Below are 18,812 nucleotides of genomic sequence, written 5' to 3' on the forward strand. Positions count from 1 at the left end.
TCTCCTGGAATCACAGGCTCCCTGGCTGTGCCTTCTCTGTCAGGCCCGAGGGGCTGGGGGGTGGAGCTGAGTGCAGCCCTGGGACCCTCCCATCAGGCCCTGCCTGACCCTCCGCCCTCGTGCACTCCACCTGCCCTTTCCTGCAGGTGTTGAGTTTGAAGCCCAGACCCTTCTGTCCCCTCTTGATGGTCCGCTCAGTCATTTCTCCTGGCCGACGCTGTGCCCTCGGGGTCTCCACACACACATGGGCTGGCCTTCCTCTGGGATCAGGCCCCGGGAAGGAAGCACACGGCTCCCTGTTTCCTGTTCCCTCCCCTGCTCTGCGAAGAAACCCATTCATTTAACAGATGCTGGCGGAGCACCTCCTCTCCACCTGGCCCGCATTTCAGGACTGGGGTCCCTGGAGCTTTCTCCTGCAGGAAGTCCCCACCCACCTCCCTGGGGTGACACCCGAAGACCCTTGGCCTCAGGGGGGAGGGTGGGGCAGGGTGGCCCTGGGCTGGAGGTGGAGCTGTAACCCCCCCCATCCTCTGTGCTCCATCTCTGCAGGGGATAAGGACCGGGTGGGCAAGGTCAAAGGTCGCCTGTGGAAGCTGTTGTCCCCAGCCAGGCTGGCCAGCAGGGCCCACCGGAGCAGATGGCTGGAGAGTTACCTGCTGCACCTGGAGGAGATGGGCGTGTCGGAGGAGATGCAGGCCCGCGCCCTGGTGCTGCAGCTCTGGGCCACACAGGTGGGTGCCAGCGGCTGCAGATGTGAGGCTGTGCATGTGAGCGCTTGTGTGTGTGTGTGCACTCACACGTGTGTACTATGAGGCACACTAAGGCAACAAGCCTGCGAGTCCGTGTGCATGTGCTGGCGTGGGCCTGTGTGTGTGCCTGTACACGTGCGAGTGTGGGCCACTGTGAGTGTGGGTGTGGGGCTGTGCACACACACCCAGCTGTCTGCCCCCGTTCCCTCACTCTCTCAACTGTCAAAGTGCTCATGAACAGGACCTTTCATTCAATATGTAATTTTTAATTTGGAAAAACATCAAACTTAGAGAAGGTGTATGAATAGTTTCATGAACTCATACATACTTCACCTTAATTCTTCAATTTTCTTTATTTTTATTGGAGTATAGTTGATTCACAATGTTAGATTCCCCACTTGACCACATTTGCTTTCTCTCTGTCCTACTCTGATTGTCTTCTTGAATCATTTGCAAATTAGTTGCAGGCATCATGATTCTTTGCCCCTAATTTTTTCATTGTGCGTCTCCTAGGAGCAAGAATATTCTCTTCCATCTCCACCGCCCAGTGAGCAGATTCAGGGCAATTAACCCAGATACAGGACCATTATCTAATATACAGTCTGCATTCCAGTTTTGCCAGTTGTTTTAATAATCTCATCTTGGTCCAGCACTGAACCCAGGATCACAGACTGCATTTAGTCATTATGCCTTCTTAGTTTTCTTTAGTATGGAACAGTTTTGGTGCCTTTCATTGTTTTTCATGACCTTGAGATTACTGAAGTGTGCAAACCAGTTATTTTGAAGACTTGTGTAGAAGTTCCAGGAGCTCTATTCTGTGCTCTGAATTGATCTAAATGGGAAGAATATCTAATATATATATATATATATATATATGTACATATAGCTAATTCACTTTGCTTATCATCCAGAAACTAACACAACATTTTAAAGCAACTATACTCCAATAAAAAATTTTTAATTAAAAAAAATGGAAAAAAACAGACCTAAAATCCATTTTGATTGAAGCCAAACTTGGTTGAATCCTATTTACAATGACCTTAGATAATTTTGCTTCATTATTCAATGTATTATGTTTGCATTGGGGATTCTGAAAATAAATTACTTGCTCAAGAAAAATAAAAGTTCCACCGAGAACTTAACCATGGACCTCAAAGACACCACTCTGTGCTGCTCATATTTTATCCAGGAGTGGGGGTGGGGGAGACATCAAGAAAACATGCAGGGTGATTTTAGCTGCTGACATGAAGGATATAAAACAAGGTCATGACTAGATAGGTCCTGGGGGTCTACTCTACTCTGGCCAGGATGGCCTCGCTGGGGAAGAGATGACTGAGCTGAACGCTGGATGATAAGAAGGAGCTAGATTTGGGGACTTGGGGAGGGTATAGGGATAGAATATTCCAGGAAGGGGAAACAGCATGTGCAAAGGCCCTGGGGTTGGCTCATGCCAAGTGTTTGAGCAGCAGTGAGGAGTTGAGTGCGGCCAAAGCAGAGTGGGGGCTGGGGGTTGGGCTGTGGGACTGAGGGCAGAGATCATGGAGGGCCCTTTGGTCCTACTCAGTAAAGACTCGAGACTTTTTTTCTGGGTGAAGTGGAAGCCCTGGCAGGGTTCTGAGCAGAGGAGGGACAGGCTCTGAGAAGCGGGGACATGGTGAGCAGACAGTGGTGGCCGTGGAGACAAGGAGGTGCTAGATAGACTCTGGGAACAAAGGGGAGGCCGCGTCAGTGCAGCTGGTGACGGCCCGCACGCTGCAGGCAGCGAGAGCGAGCCGAGTGAGGGCACTGCATCTCCAGGCCTGGCCCCAGCCCTCACCCCAGCCCAGAGCCCCTCCTTCTCTCGGCCCCACCTCGGCAGTGACAGGCGGTTGCACAAGCTGACGTTTCTGGGTAATTCCTCTCCCATCGACTTATGACTTATTTTTAGTTTTCTCTCAGAACGGTAAAATGTCCTTGCAGGCAGAAGCTGGCAAGGGATGGGGTGGGTTTCGTCAGCAGCTGGTGCCCCATCAGTGTCTAATAACATATTTATGGGCAGTGACTTGGAGCTCCAAACTGTCCCCAGAATCCCTTATGGAAATGGCCTCTGTCAGCGGAACTGGATGCTGGCCTGGGGGCTTGAGTGGCAGCGAGTCTGGGGAACAGCCCTTGGCGGTGCCAGGAGAACCGGGAGGGAGTTGGGGTCCGGATGTCCTCTCAGGTTGAGTTGTTGGCAGCGTCCACAATTCAGGCCAGTAGAAGACCCTTTGAGGTCTTGAGTCTTGAGAGCAGGGCCAAGAGGTTGAGTAGCTCAGCAGTTTGGGGCACAGGCTCTGTGAGCAACCTCCCTGACCTTGGATCCTGAATCTCTGCCACTTCCTGGAAAGTCAGATCCTTCACTTCTTGGTGCCTCAGTTTAGAGTGCAAGTGAAGTCGCTCAGCCATGTCCAACTCTTTGCGACCCCATGGACTGTAGCCCACCAGGCTCCTCCGTCCATGGAGTTTTCCAGGCAAGAGTACTGGAGTAGATTGCCACTTCCTTCTCCAGGGGATCTTCCTGACCCAGGGATTGAACCCAGGTCTCCCGCACTGCAGGCAGACACTTTACTGTCTGAGCCACCAGGGGAGCTCGTTTTACTCCTCTGTAAAACAGAGACAGCAAGACCTTCCTTAAGGCATTGTGGGGAGGGTGAAAGGAAGTGATCCAGGTAAAGTCCTGTAACTGTGCTTAGCTGATAACCAGAGCTTAATAACCATATTCAAGGGACTTCCCTGGTGGTCCAGTGGCTAGAACTCTGCATTCTCAGTGCTGGGGGCCCAAGTTCAATCCCTGGTCAGGAAACTAGATCCCATGTGCTGCACCTAGGAGTTCCTTAGTGCAACTCAAAGATCCCACGTGCCAGAACTAAATATCCTGCATGCCGGAGTGAATACCTGGTGCAGCCAAATAAATACACAGATAGATAGATAAATACAATTTTTTAAAAGTCATTTAAACAATTCAAGAAGTATTTAGTGTGCCACCCATGTGCCAGACACCATTCTAGACGTGGGAATAGAGCAGTGAGCAGAACAAAGATCCCTGCCCTTAAGAAGCTGACATTCTGGTAAGAGAAGACAATTGATAACTTTGTAAGATGTATTACAGATAATGAGTTCTACAGATAAGGCAGAGAAAGGGAGTGAAGAGGGGCTGCTTTTTTGAGTGCTCAAGGAACGCCTCACCAGGAAGGCGGCATCTGAACAGAAACTCAAAGGCAGCGGAGACATGAGCCATGTAGATGTGTAGGATGGGGAGAGAATACGGTGAGTGAAAGGCCCTGAGGTGGGGACAAGGGTGACACGGCAGGGAGGTGGCAGATGCCAGACCAGGGAGGGCCCTGAAGGCCACGGGTAGGACTTCTGGCTTTTCCTCTGAAATGGGAACCCTTTAAAGGCTCTGAGCAGAGGAGGGACATGGCCTGCCTTCTGCTTTAGGGGGGTTATTCTGGCTATGTTGCTGAGAACAGACTGTAGTAGGTGGGAAGTGGCAGCCGGGAGACCAGAGAGGAGGTCTACAGATGCTCGGCCAACGGGAAATCATCTCGTGGAGGTGCTGCACTGTGAGCATGAAAAGCAAAAGCGGTGTTTCGGGTCAGACAGACTCGGGTGGAACCCCAGCTCTGCTCACTGACTGGCTGTGCGACCCTGAACAAGTCGCTTCAGTATCACCATCTGAAAAGAGGTCAGGGTAATAAGAATAATAGCTGTGCACAGAACTGGGTTTTCCCCCTTCGGTAGTTTGATTTTGAGATAATTTTAGGTTATAGGAGAGTCACAAAGATAGCACAGAGAGTTCCCAAATATCCTTCACCCAGCTGCCCCCAGTGTTAACCTCTCACAGAACCACAGCGAATGCGGGGAAACTAAGCCGTCAGCACTGCTGACTAGTCATTGAAAGTCCGTAGTTCGTTCAGATCTCCCGTTTTTCCACTCATGTCCCTTTTCTCTTCCAGGGTCCAGTCCAGGACCAGCTTTGCACGTATTCTTTCATTCCCTTAGAAAAAAATTTTAATCCCCCCGAAAATGAAATGTTATCTGTGATCTCCCCCACCCCTCAGTTCTGGGCTCTCTTGAGCCTCAGATGGACTTGCCCCGGGGGCGGCAGGAAAGGCCACCAGCAGCTCCTGGCAGCCACTCCTCCCGGCGGCGGAGGGCTTCTCTCTTGAATTCTAGCGCAGATCCTAAGTCTGGTACCCACTGGTCCAGCCCAGGTCACCCGTCCCCTCTGAGTCCATCACTGACTGACTGACTGACTGGACCAGGCCGGCTCCTATGACCACACTTAGGTCTGGAGGGGGTTTGTTCAGCCCCAGACAGTCCACACAGACTGCGAGTGAAGTGGAGGAAGTTCTCCGAAGGAAAATGGGCTGAGGAGCGATGCGCGCAGGCAAGGCTGCAGGCCAACCCCGCTCCTGTTGAACGGACAGTGCGGTGGGGAGGCCACAAGGTGGCGCACGTGAGTCACCGCGCACAGGGTCTGGCCCCTAGGGAGCGCCCCCTGGAGGTCAGCTCCCGGGTGACGTTCACAGAAAAGGTAGAACAGAGCTCGGATGCTGTTCTGGATGCTGCTGGGAGGTGGACTTTGCTGTGGGCGGGTATGAGATGAGACCAGAAGTGTCCTCCTGGGTGAGCTGAGGCAAGGCCCCAGGGGAGAACACTCAACTTCCAGGGTAGTGGTCTAAAGATCTCAAGGTTGTGTGATCAGACACACACACAGACACATGCACACTCACACCTCTGTGCAGCTGGGTGGAAGGCAGTCTTTGTCACCTCCTTAACTCTCCACAGCTTCCTCCTGAAAGCAGAATTGACTGAGCAGCCTCCTTTCCCAGTCCTGCTTTGTAATTAATGAGCGGTGGCCCCAGTCTGACCATCTGGACTATCTAAAAGGGCCTTGGCACTGAGTTAACCCAGAGCTGAATTATTTATCGCCAATATTCCACCGGCTGTTCAAGTGATGGGCAGCAAGTGACCTTGCTTGTCTCAGCTGGACCTGAGGTGCTGGAGGAAACCTCAGAAAGAGTCCAGGGCCCCCATGGGTTCTCAGCCTGAGAGAGGGGCCGGTGAGAGGGAGAGACCGTTTCTGAGCTCAGCTTGAGGAGGGAATCCCTTATACTCCTTGTGGCCACCCCAGGAGTGAGTGTGTTTTTACTCCCATTTTACCAAGAGGGAGGTTCTGAAACCCAGAGAGGGGAGGGGCTTGTACAGAGTCACAGGAAGTGGGCAGCTGGGATTTGCACAATTCTGCCTGGTCTTGGTCCTGGTCCAGGGCTCTGCCAGCCCCCTTCCAAGCTTCCTTGGAGGTCCCCAGCCCAAAGGGACACAAATAATTTATTCAACAAATATCACTGAGCCCCCGCTATACGCTGGGCAGCGGGCAGGACTTGGACGTGCTTAGATTTCCTTTTCAGTTAAAGGTGGGGTGATACCGGTGCCTGCTGCACGAGGGAACTGGCACCTCTGAATTCATGAGAAATTCAAGAGAAAGAAAATCCATCCCGCCGTCACTGATGCGCCTCTCAGCTTCTGTCCCAGAGGCAGCCTCAGCTGCCAGGTTCTAGAGTCTCTTTCCAGAGCTGGTCTGTGCTCTTCATATATATATATCCCTCTTTAAATACACACAAGTGGTAGCACGCTGAGCCCCCGTCCTGCAGCTTGCTTCGGTGCGTCTTGGCTCTAGTCACACATTTGAATGCACAGTCAGTTCCTTTTTAACCACTGCCGGTATCATCATCCTATGGATGGATCATCGTTGATCTCACTGATCTCCTGTTGCTAGATTTGCGGTTGCTCCCAGTGCACTTCTGCTGTTACATCAGCACTGTGATAAATATCCTTGTGCAAATGTCCTTTTGTCCACGTGCAGTTGTGTCTGTAATAGAATTGCTGGGTAAACATGACGTTTGATGACTACTTAATATTCCATTATGAAGATTGGATATGAGAGTCATTTATGGTAGATGAAAATCTTCCTCCGAATCAAGGTTAATTTGTATTCCAGCCATGTCTGGAGTTCATTTAAGGGTACCCCATACATATTTAGCCACATGCTGAATACCTGAGTGTTGCTCAGCCAAGGATGAAGTCTTGGAGCAAGAAGTTTTAATCCATTTTCCTAATTACCTAACTCCTGAGAAGTTTTACATAATTTTTGTTCAGGAAACAAATAGCTTTCACGATCACCATTGGTTATTACTGCTTTGCTATATCCACATACGATACTCAAATATTTGAAAGCAAACATTCAGATATTGTACCAGTTCCCTATTGCTGCATGACAACTGACCACAAAAACTCAGTGGCATACCCTGATGAGTGTTTATTTAACTCACCGGTCTGTGGGGCTGCTAGGAGTCAGCCAGTCTAGACTGGGCTCAACTGGATAGCTCAGCTCTGCCCTGTGTTTCTTGGCCTCCTCTTGGGATCAGATAGCTCGTCAGGCAAGTGGAAATGCACAAGGTCTCTTAATGCCTGTGTTCAGTCAGTTCTACCTCGTTCTATTGGCCAAAACACATCACATGGCTGATGGGACTGAATCCATGGGACCAGGAAATACATCCTATCCTTTTAATGGGAGGAAGTACAGAGTCACATGGTAAGAGGCATGGATGTAAGGAAGCATGGGGAATTGGGGCTAAGGATGCATCCATCCTCAGATTTAACAATAATCTTTGCTTTTAAAATCTTTTCTTGAATTTATTACAATATTGCTTCTGTTTTATGTTTTGGTTTTTTGCTAGCAAGGCATGTGCAATCTTAGCTTCCTGACCAGGGATCAAACCCATACCCCCTGCATTGGAAGGTGAAATATTAACCACTGGCTTGCCAGGGAAGTCCCAACAGAAATCTTAATTGATACATTGTGTTCTTATTACCAACATTTTCACTGATTCAGTTCCTTTCAGTTCAGTTGCTCAGTCATGCCCGACTCTTTGCGACCCCATGGACTGCAGCAAGCCAGGTTGCCCTGTCCATCACCAACTCCTGGACCTTGCTCAAACTCATGTCCATCGAGTCAGTGATGCCATCCAACCATCTCATCTTTTGTTGTCCCCTTCTCCTGCCTTCAGTCTTTCCCAGCATCAGGGTCTTTTCCAGTGAGTCCGTTCTTCACATCAGGTGGCCAAAGTGTTGGAGTTTCAGCTTCAGCATGAGTCCTTCCAATGACTATTCAGGACTGATTTCCTTTAGGATGGACTGGTTGGATCTCCTTGCAGTCCAAGGGACTCTCGAGTCTTCTCCAACACCATAGTTCAAAAGCATCAGTTCTTTGGTGCTTAGCTTTCTTTATAGTCCAACTCTCACATCCATACATGACTACTGGAAAAACCATAGCTTGGACTAGATGGACCTTTGTCAGCAAAGTAACGTTTCTGCTTTTTAATATGCTGTTTATGTTGGTTATAGCTTTTCTTCCAGGGAGCAAGCATCTTTTAATTTCATGGCTGCAGTCACCATCTGCAGTGATTTTGGAGCCCCCCAACATAAGGTCTGTCACTGTTTCCATTGTTTCCTTATTTGCCATGAAGTTATAGGACTGGATGCCATGATCTTAGTTTTTTGAAAGTTGAGTTTTAAGCGACTTTTTCACTCTCTTCACTTTCATCAAGAGGTGCTTTAGTTCTTCCCTTTCTGCCATGAGGGTGGTGTAATCTGCCTATCTAACGTTATTGAGAGTTCTCCTGGCAATCTGGATTCCCCCTTGTGCTTTATCCACTGCAGAATTTCTTATGCTGTACTCTGCATAGAAGTTAAATAAGCAGGGTGACAATATACAGCCTTGATGTACTCCTTTCCCAATTTGGAACCAGTCTGTTGTTCCATGTCCGGTTCTAACTGTTGCTTCTTGACTTGCATACAGATTTCTCAGGAGGCAGGTAAGGTGGTCTGGTTAGCTATGGAGAGTCACTGAAATCACTGTGAATAGTTCACTGATTAGCTGCAGAGATTACCTGTGTGACCTCAGCACAGTCATTTTGCTCAAGGTCAGGGACGCCAAGAACGGCCTTGAAGTAGGCACGGGGCTATGCCAAAACCACAGAGCATGTTTGAGCCATGTCCTGAGCTGAAGGTATACGGGGGTACTGCGGGGGGTGGGGTGGAAACCCAGGCTTCCCAACCCCTGTACCTGGGCCAGGGCTGTGTCCATGGCACAGACCAATCAACTCTCACCCCAGCTTTGCCCTCTGGGGCTTGTTCTCATTGCAGGGGAACATGGGTCCTGCCGCCTTCTGGCTCCTGCTCTTTCTCCTCAAGAACCCGGAGGCCCTGGCCGCTGTCCGTGGAGAGCTAGAGACTGTCCTCTTGGGAGCAGAGCAGCCCATTTCACAGATGACCACCCTCCCACAGAAAGTTTTGGACAGCATGCCTGTGCTGGGTGAGACACACTCCAAGAGAGCTCTAAAGACCTGGGCATCATGGGCACCCCCCAAGCCCTTCCTCCCCATCATGGGTTCCCATCAGTTCCTCTGACCTAAGGCCCCCGCCCTGGGCCTCCTATCTTCACAGACCTGGTGTCTCCACGCCCTGGTCTTCACTACCTGAGTCTCATGGTCTAGTGGGAGGCTTTTGGTTGCAGGTGGCAGAAAACCTAACTTAAAAGGGCTGAAGCAGTAAAGGGATTTCATTGGGGGCAGGTAACTAAAAAGTCTAGAGGGACTAGCTCCAGGCCCAGGTAGATCCAGGTGGTTTAACGACAGCCTCAGGTCTCAGTCTGTCTCCATCCTCAGCTCCACTTTCTGCTCCAGTCTCGAGCTGGCAAGATGGCTGCCAGTGACGCCGGGTTGCCTGCCAGGGAGCGTGTGCGTCCCTGCCACGTTCCTATCCAAAGTCCTAGGAATGGCTCTCCTTGGCTCTCTTCAGGCCATGTGCCCATCCGGAGCCAATCATGAGGTCTGGAGGGTTGGGCTGCTCTGATTAGCCAGTTGCAGCGCAATCCCAGGTGTTGGGTGTGGAATGCGCAGCCCAACCCCTGAGGGTGGTAGCAGGGTGGTCCCTGGAAGAAAACAGGGAACTGTTTCCAGAAGGAGGACGTCTGTTGGGCAGGCAGACATAGCCAAACCCTGCTGTCTCTCCAGCCCTTTCTGATATGTGCCTGGCTCCCACCTTCCCACGCAGCTTCTTTTAGGATCAGACCCAGAACTTCATGTCTGAGGTCTCTTCAGCAAATGCCTCTCATCAGGCGGCCGGTTTGGGCCTGGCTTTGCAATGGCAGGAGAGCCATGCACCCTCTCTCAGTCTCTGCACCTGCCTCTGTCAGATGAGGGCCAGGGGGTGGCATTTCAGTGGTGGAGGGGACGCCGCTGACCGCTCCCGCCTTGAACCTGCCCCGTGCAGACAGCGTGCTGAGTGAGAGCCTCAGGCTCACCGCCGCGCCCTTCATCACCCGCGAGGTCGTGGCCGACCTGGCCTTGCCCATGGCGGATGGGCGGGAATTCAGCCTGCGACGTGGGGACCGCCTCCTCCTCTTTCCCTTCCTGAGTCCCCAGAAGGACCCTGAGATCTACACAGACCCGGAGGTAAAAGGCATACCAGGGGTCATGGGAGGAAATGAGTGGATTCACGTTCTGCCCAGTCTCAGCAGCAGCCCGTTGGGCTCTTTATTTGCCATGAATCCTGGCCCAGATTACTGTCACCTCTGTGTGTCTGTTTCCTCACCTGTGAAATGGACCTCATAATAGCATGTACTGCCTGGGGTTGTGAGGAAGATTACACGTGATTATGTTAAGAAAGATCTTCACAGCACCTGGTACACACTAAGCACCTTGCAAGGGCCAGCTGAGCAATTTTTCCTATTTTTAGCATCTTATAATGTTAGTTTCTCAACGCTTTTCCTTCTCCCTAGATTTCGAAATGTGGCAAACTTTCACAATTTCTAACAGTTTCAGATGTTTACTGTGTGCCATGTTCTGTACGTACATGCGTGCGTCCATCCACCATCCATCCCTGCATCCATCCTTCCATGTTACATCCATCCGCCATCCATCCCTGCATCCATCCTTCCATGCAGCAATCATCAACTCACTCTCCCATCTGTCTGCCCACTGGTCCAGTCACCTATCCTTCCACCTACTCTGTACAAAAAGCCCCGTGCTCAAATACACTCTTCACGTTACCACTCTACAATGTTACCAGAGGAAACTGGCATTCTCTTTTGTAAAAATAATTTTAATTTCATTTATTTTAAATTGTTTTATATTTAAGACAGGAATATATATACATTTACAAATAAAAACCTGTCTTCATTCCCCTTCCTCTCCACTTCCTCAGGGTTCCCTAACTGTGGTTGGGAGCGTGTCCTTTAGATATTTATGTCTTTTTACAGACACACAACATGCTCACACTCATGTGAATAAGTATGTGTTTACGTAGTCACAGAATCACACAATATTCTGACACTTTCTTTTTTCACCCAACAACCAGTCTTGAAAGTTCTTTCCAATGTCAGCACACACAGACCAAGCTCAGCCGTATCATTAGCTGCCACCATTTTTAGCCAGTCCCCATCGGCTGAGCTTTACATTGTTTCCACTGTTTCTTTCTTATAAACAAGACTGTGATAAACATCTTCAGACATTTTTCTCCATACATCCCTGTTTTGGGGATGGAGTCAGAAAGGGAACTTCTTCCTGTTTCAGGTATTTAAATACAACCGATTCCTGAACCCTGATGGATCAGAGAAGAAAGACTTTTACAAAGATGGGAAGCGACTGAAGAACTACAGCTTGCCGTGGGGAGCAGGGCATAACCAGTGCCTGGGGAGGGGTTATGCCGTCAACAGCATCAAACAGTGAGTTCCGGGCACGCGGAGCCATGGGCCCCGTGCGCTTTGGCCCTCAGATAACAAACCAGGGCTATGACATCCGCCTGTCCTTCTGTTCAGCTGGGTAACCTCTGCCTCTGTTTCCGCAACTGTAAAATAGGGGTACTGATCATCTTACAGCCCAAGGGTGTCAGGACGAGTAAATGGGACCTTTCTAGGTGCTTCAGCCACTGCCTGGCTCATTGTAGGCTTTTAATACAAGTTATGATTGTAATTACTACTATTACGACTTTAATGTGCAGACATTATGCTAGTGAATGGGCACATTCCATTAACCTTTGGCCTCAGTTTTCACAGCAGTAGAATGGAGATCATTTATAGTTGGTTCCACTCTGAAACTTCCAGTGTATTCTTGAAAATCCCTGCGCTGTGGGAAACCACACAGTAAAAACCACAGGGCTGTGGTGGAGATAGGGCCGGGGCCCAGCACTCAGAAACCTCATCAACGACGCAAAAAGAGAACGCACCCTGGAAAGTACGGTAGCACAGGTTTATTGTTGTTGTTCAGTCGCTCAGTCGTGTGACTCTTTGCGACCCCGTGGACTGCAGCACGCCAGGCCTCCCTGTCCATCACCAACTCCGGGAGCTTACTCAAACTCATGTCCATCGTGTCGGGGATGCCATCCAACCATCTCATCCTCTGCCGTCCCCTTCTCCTCCTGCCTTCAATCTTTCCCAGCATCAGGGTCTTTTCCAGTGAGTCAGTTCTTCACATCAGGTGGCCAAAGTATTAGAGTTTCAGCTTCAGCATCAGTCTTCCAATGAATATTCAGGGTTGATTTTCTTTAGGATTTACTTTAGGGCCCTATCACAGGTTTACATATGTTAAATGGAATAAATAGAAACACCTAAGTGGTAGAATAAATACGATGCTTTACTTTGGTGATGACCTGACGTTTGCCATGGAAGTGGACATTGGATGGAGCTGTGAGTCACACTGAAGCCTGGGAGGGGGGTTATCTGAGGTTGGACGCCTGATGGGAATGGTGTGACGCACCACCCACCTGGTGTACTGAGGTATCTGGGGGCAGAGTTTAGGAGTGTGCATTTTGTGAACGCCTGCTCAGCTGCATTCAGCTGGGTGCAGTTTTTCATTCTCTTAGTGTTTCTTGCGGATGAAGTGACCACAGGCAGACGTGAAATTGCGTTACGCTTCATTCGCACCCTGATGGATAAATCCCACTGGCACGAATTCTCGTGTTCAAAACAAGTGTTACAGCAGAACTGACTGTAGTTCCTACTCCAGAAAGTTTTTGGACAGATGAAAGAGATAATGGATACAAAATGCTTAGCAAAATGTCTGGCACATAGAGTTCAGTAAGTTAGCTAATCTGTTATTTTTGTCTCAGTTCATCGTCATGATAACTGACTCTACAGGTCAAAGCATTCCTCACGGTCAGGCACCTGGTGAATGAAGGTGCCAGGCTCCAAGTGCAGGTGTGGGTACAGACCCCCCAACACACTGGTATAAACTCACCCTCTACCACTCTGCAGCTTCAGAGCTGGAAGGAACACAGCCCACCCCTTTGACCCTCTTTGACCAGGCGGGGAAACTGAGGCCCAGATTGGGGAAGAAACCCGACAGGAGTCACACGCCCTTCAGAGGCAGAGCCTGAGTCTGCGCCCAGCTCCCTGCCCGGAGTGCTGACGTCGCTCTGTCCTCATCTTACCTCTTTTGCACTCATCTAGTCAGATGAAAGGATCTTCCCTGCTGTGTGTTGGGCCAGCATTGGGCACCTGGGTGGCAGTGGGGGACGGGTGATGGTAGGGCCCAGAGGAGTAGAGGATCCAGGCTGCCCTTAACTAACACAGGCAGAGGTAAGATCCAGCTGGTGGGACCAGTTCACACTGCGGGGGGTTGGGCTGCCACCCCTTTTACAGGCCCACCAATGGCATCATCACACGGTTTGTGTACGTGTCAGGACAGCATTCCAGGCAATGGCCGTGCCTGCTGTGCGTCCTGCTCTCCCAGCATCCCCACGGCTGTCTGGAGGAGGGGTGCCCGCTTCTGATCTCACGAAGGCGGCTGTGGTTTAGCAGCAGTCCAGACTAGGGCAGACAGTCGGGGTTCCAGGAGTTTGCTGGGGCCTGGGCTGAGGATGGCGGGAAAAATCAGGAAGGGTCAGTGAACGTATTAACCAGGAGAAGCTCAGTTTTGAGGCTGTGGCAAATGACCCCCAAGTCGACCCCCAAGCTTGTACAGGTTTGGTTCCCACTCATACAACGTCAGCTGTGGGTTTGGGGGGGTGCTCTTCCACTCCGTGCAGGGACTCAGGGGCCAGGTTCTTCCCGTCTTCCAGCCCCATCATCTCAACATGAAGCCCAGGCAGCTGGGAGAGCTGGAGAGCGGGCACTGGCTCTGAAATGCTTTGGTTGGAATTGACACACATCATGCCTGCCCATAGCCTGTCAGCCAGGACTCGGAAGTGTGTGGCCTTTGTGCTCTGCTTGCTCACCCTCCTTTCCCAGTTTTCCCAGAGTGAGAGCTGGGGTCAGACCAGGAGGATGCCCCCCTTTGCCCCCTCATGCCTCTGACACTGCCTCTCTCCAGATTCGTGTTCCTTGTGCTGACGCAGTTTGACCTGGAGCTGATCACCCCGGACGTGGACATCCCCGAGTTTGACCTCAGCAGGTACGGCTTCGGGCTGATGCAGCCGGAACACGACGTGCCTGTCCGTTACCGCATCCGGCCATGAGCTCCACACGCCCAGCCTACCCCATCACCCAACTTCCTATGCCTGCGTTCAGCCCGGGTGCTGGGCTTTGAACATCCAACGGTTCCAGCATTACCCCTTCCCTGCTGTTCTTCAGAAGACTGTGCCTGGGGGTGGTGGAGGGGGGCGGGGGAGGAGAGTGAAGAAAAGACACCAAAAGCTGCACAGATTATCTGCGGCAAAGTTCCAACATGAGACTCTGCTCCCAGCTCCTCCCACCGTTATGAAATCCGCTAAAGCTACGGGTGCACGTGCTCAGTTGCTCAGTCATGTCTGACTCTTTGTGGCCCCACAGCCTATAGTTTGCCAGGCTTCTCTGTCCACGGAAATGTTCCAGGCAAGAATACTGAAGTGGGTTGCCATTTCCTGCTCCAGGGGATCTTCCCAACCCAGGGATCGAACATGCATCTCTTGGATCGCTAGCATTGGCAGGTGGATTCTTTATACTGCACCACCTAAAGCTGCAACAGACAGGGCAAACTAAGAGACCTCCTCACTGCTCTGTCCCCAACCCCCAAGGGACTGCCATCCAATGCCCTGGGTGTGGTCCAGGTCATAATGAGTCAAAGCAGACGCTGGCCATAAAAAGGCCATTCAGGGCCTAGCAGTCCATCTGTTGATGTAAACTCTGTCCCTGAACTGTTATTAAACTACCTAAAGCCAAAGAGTCTCTTAGCATATCCGCTTTCCTGGATGCCCCCTTCACTAGACACCTCCCCCATCTCTCCGTTTACACCGATCCTTGAGAAAACGCAGGAGGGTTTCCCGAGGCTGGGGCTTCCACTGGCTGGGTGCGGCCTCTGGATGCAGGGCTCTGAGGAGCAGGCTTCTCAGCACACATGGGATGGGCTTTCCCAGCGCTGGGACTCAGGCAGGGAATTAGCAGGACACAGCCCAGACCGGGTGGCCCCTGTGAAAGCAAGCAGCCAGGACTCCTGGGGCTGGTGGAGCCAAACAAGAGGAGACCTTGGTTTCCTCCATTCTAGCTCAGGAGCTCCAGCTCTGGGCCCCATCCAGATTGCAGGCCTGTTTCGTTTGGCCCACATTTATAGAAAATACGGTAGTGTTACCTTGTCATCTTTGGAAGAGTTGATTGAAAATGTCCAACTTCTCTTGAAGGCTTGAAAGATCTGTCCACACTGGGCCCGTGGGCCCGAGGGCCACCGTTAGCCAGAGCCGAGTAGCAGCTGCCTCCCTTATCCGGAGCCCATGTGCTCTGGTTCACCAGCATTTCTACTCTCTGCTTTTCCGTCCACAGTACCTCCTATCCCCCAAAGGCACCGGTTTGAGAACCCTGTCCCTACTCTTGGAGGTGGTATTGTAGGAGGTGGTAGGGTCCTGCCAATGGATTGTTTCTCAGACCAACGGTCCTTCCTATCCTGGGTGCGCCACCCTTTGATCAAACAGATCGGTGATGACAACTTGCCTTTGCATTTAGGGGGAAAAAAAAGATCGAAGAGAAAAATTACCTGGAAGCCGTTATTAAGATGATAAGTATTCTTGTTAATAGTCAGTTCAGTTCAGTCACTCAGTGGTGTCCGACTCTTTGCGACCCCATGAATCACAGCACGCCAGGCCTCCCTGTCCATCACCAACTCCTGGAGTTCACTCAAACTCAAGTCCATCGAGTCAGTGATTGCCATCCAGCCATCTCATCTTCTGTCGTCCCCTTCTCCTCTTGCCCCCAATCCCTCCCAGCATCAGAGTCTTTTCCATTGAGTCAACTCTTCGCATGAGGTGGCCTAAGTACTGGAGTTTCAGCTTTAGCATCATTCCTTCCAAAGAAATCCCAGGGCTGATCTCCTTCAGAATGGACTGGTTGCATCTCCTTGCAGTCCAAGGGACTCTCAAGAGTCTTCTCCAACACCACAGTTCAAAAGCATCAATTCTTCAGCGCTCAGCTTTCTTCACAGTCCAACTCTCACATCCATACATGACTACTGGAAAAACCATAGCCTTGACTAGATGGACCTTTGTTGGCAAAGTAATGCCTCTGCTTTTGAATATGCTATCTAGGCTAGGTCCTGCTTATTGAAGTCCCTCTAAATGCCTGTGACAGGACCAGCTTCTATTTTGACGGCATCTCTGCGAAGAGAGGATGGTTACACGCTTTTTATAGATGAGGAAATGGGCTTCAGAGAGATGAAGTGACCTGCACAGCTAACAAGATGATAGAATTTCACAAACAGATTTAACTCTCCCAGCAGCGAATGCTAGATGGGCAGCTCTGTGCTCCTTGAGCTCAGAAGGGTGGTGGAGGGGCAGTTCTGTTTGGCATCAGACAGCCAGAGGCACCCATGGGCGGATGCACCTCATGAGATGCAGACACACACACACACACACACACAACTAGGTTTCTGTAGCTTTAGCTGGAGGGATAAGAGAAGACCTGACATCTCTGAATGTTCTGGGGTCTAGTCTTTTCTCAGAGAGGCACCAGGGCTTGGGGGCTTCCCTGGCCCCCAGCCTCCAGGCAGCCCCAGGATTCCCAGACAGTCTTTGTGATTGGCAGGAGGCAGGATATCCCTAGGGAAACCCATCTTCACGCCTGGGTGACCCCCGCTGCCGCCTGCTTCTTAACTCTGCTGGAAATCGGAGCTGGCAGCCTCCTGTGGGAGGAGGAGCCGGTTTCCATGGCAACCCTCAGCTGCTTTATCCTGACTTGGAAGGGAAGGAAGAAGGCCGGCAGAAATAGCTCCGGGAAGATCTCTGGCGCGTGGCTTCTACCCTGATGCGCTCGGGAAAAGCCCTCTGATTATCCCCTTCCACATTAGGGCTGCTTTGTCACTGAGACTAGATTCTCACCCATGTTCAAAGAAGATCCTGTTCTCTTTAAAGGGGACACCTCCTTGGAGCCACAATGATTAGGAAGAGACAATTCTCCCACCAGGCAGCCCCAGCTGGTATTGGAGATCAAGTACAGCTTGGGAGAAAGTGCTTTGAACCCACCTTTGTTTTCATCTTTTTTCTTTTTTTCCTTTCTTCTTCTAAAAGTACCAAGGTCGGAAATACCCAGACGTTGACCTAATGGAGTATTTCTGTACCACATCATGATTTTTATTTTTTGCTGTATTTTGTATTGTTGTTTACCAGTTTATTTCCTTTAAATGGTCTCATTTTTTAAAACTTAAATTTGTTTAAAAAGGGAGCTTCTTTCCCACTGCCGGTAACGGACAACATGTATCACTTGCTGCCAAGAATAGAAAGGGACTGTGAAGGATAAATCTGCTGGGGAGGGTCCCTGTGCTGGTGTCACCAAGGCTCAGAGCCCGAGCTCTGTCTCTTCTGAGTTACAAAGGGAACAGACAGGTGTTTGAGTGGCGTTAGGGCCACGCCAGCAGCACCCTGAGACTTGGTCCTCTACAGTTACAGGGTGAAGGGGACGGGAAGAGGAGTACGGTGCCCACTCCACAGGGGCGCATCACGCCCAGTGCGAGGAGGGCCACCCTGGGTCATCTCCCACAGGTGCTTCCCGCCCACAGTGAGCGGGGGACATCCCACCTGCCCATTCTCCAGATGGAGAAACCGGCCCTGAGAGTTGAATCTTCTGGCGCAATGACATTAATCTGGATGTTTTTTGTTGTTGTTTTTAAAGATGGTGTTTTGTGAGTAGCAGTGATTGTTCCGCCTTGCTGTTTTAATAAAGAATTCTATTTTTATATGATATTGTCGAGCAGAAATGTGCTGAAATACATCAAATCATCCTTGTTTGTGGACTGCCTCTGACTGTGAATCAGGTTGAGAGTGGACTATGTCCAGAGAGGCGAGCTTAGCGCCTGGGAAGGGAATGGAGCACCAGAGTGCCTGGCTCTGGGAAACGGCCTTTCATGGACAGAATCAAGTCACATCCCCCAGCCTCCCACCAAGTGACATGACGTCTCCATTTTAGAGGAGGAAACTGAGGGTCAGAGAGTGAAGTGGCTGGCCAGGATCACGTGGTTAATAAGTAGTAGACCCGGGATTCAATCACAGGCTCCCTGCCTTCTGAGACCAGGCTCAGAATCTATCAACAATCCCCCTGAGGGCAGAGGAGAGACCAGGTGTCCATAGAGGACCTTGGGGAAAAGGCTCACCACCCAAAGTAAAGCAAGCAGAGAAAGTCTCTTAAAAATTTGCCACATGTTCCCTATGCTTCATGTAAATACATGCATTTGTTTTAATATTTAAAAGAAGGGGAGAGAAGGTTTGTGTTCTGGGGGAGGGGGGCCACACCTCGAGGCTTGTGGGATCTTAGTTCCCTGACCAGGCATCGAACCTATGCCCCTTGCAGTGAAATGCAGGGTCCTAACCACTGAACCACCAAGGAATTCCCGGGAAGAAATTAATTAAATTAGCTTTGGGAAAACTTGAAAAGGGAAAATTGCTCTTTTTTCTCTCAAATCTTTGAGAAAAAATGCTGTCCTGAGGCAAATGTCATATCAGTTTCCTCATCTGTGAGGGGCCGCGGAGGCACATTTGGTGGGATTGGATGGGGCTGTGACAGACGTCTGAAAGTTACAAGCAGTA

The 18,812-nt window shown here is 50.6% G+C and overlaps 1 protein-coding gene across 2 annotated transcripts in view; it reads left to right on the top strand.

Moving 5' to 3' along the window:
• The window catches only part of PTGIS (prostaglandin I2 synthase), a 50,391-nt gene extending 35,420 nt beyond the window's left edge, over nucleotides 1–14,971 (top strand). For both annotated transcript variants that reach the window (XM_025263307.3, XM_044927558.2), the window contains exons 6-10: nucleotides 550–731; nucleotides 8,979–9,147; nucleotides 10,107–10,288; nucleotides 11,408–11,559; nucleotides 14,144–14,971. In XM_025263307.3, the coding sequence (XP_025119092.3) occupies nucleotides 550–731; nucleotides 8,979–9,147; nucleotides 10,107–10,288; nucleotides 11,408–11,559; nucleotides 14,144–14,288 (830 nt within the window). In that variant the 3' untranslated portion in view covers nucleotides 14,289–14,971. The remainder of the gene's footprint in view (nucleotides 1–549; nucleotides 732–8,978; nucleotides 9,148–10,106; nucleotides 10,289–11,407; nucleotides 11,560–14,143) is intronic.
• Nucleotides 14,972–18,812: the final 3,841 nt, after the last annotated feature.

The sequence above is a fragment of the Bubalus bubalis genome, chromosome 14, assembly GCF_019923935.1.
Source record: "Bubalus bubalis isolate 160015118507 breed Murrah chromosome 14, NDDB_SH_1, whole genome shotgun sequence".
NCBI lineage: Eukaryota > Metazoa > Chordata > Mammalia > Artiodactyla > Bovidae > Bubalus > Bubalus bubalis.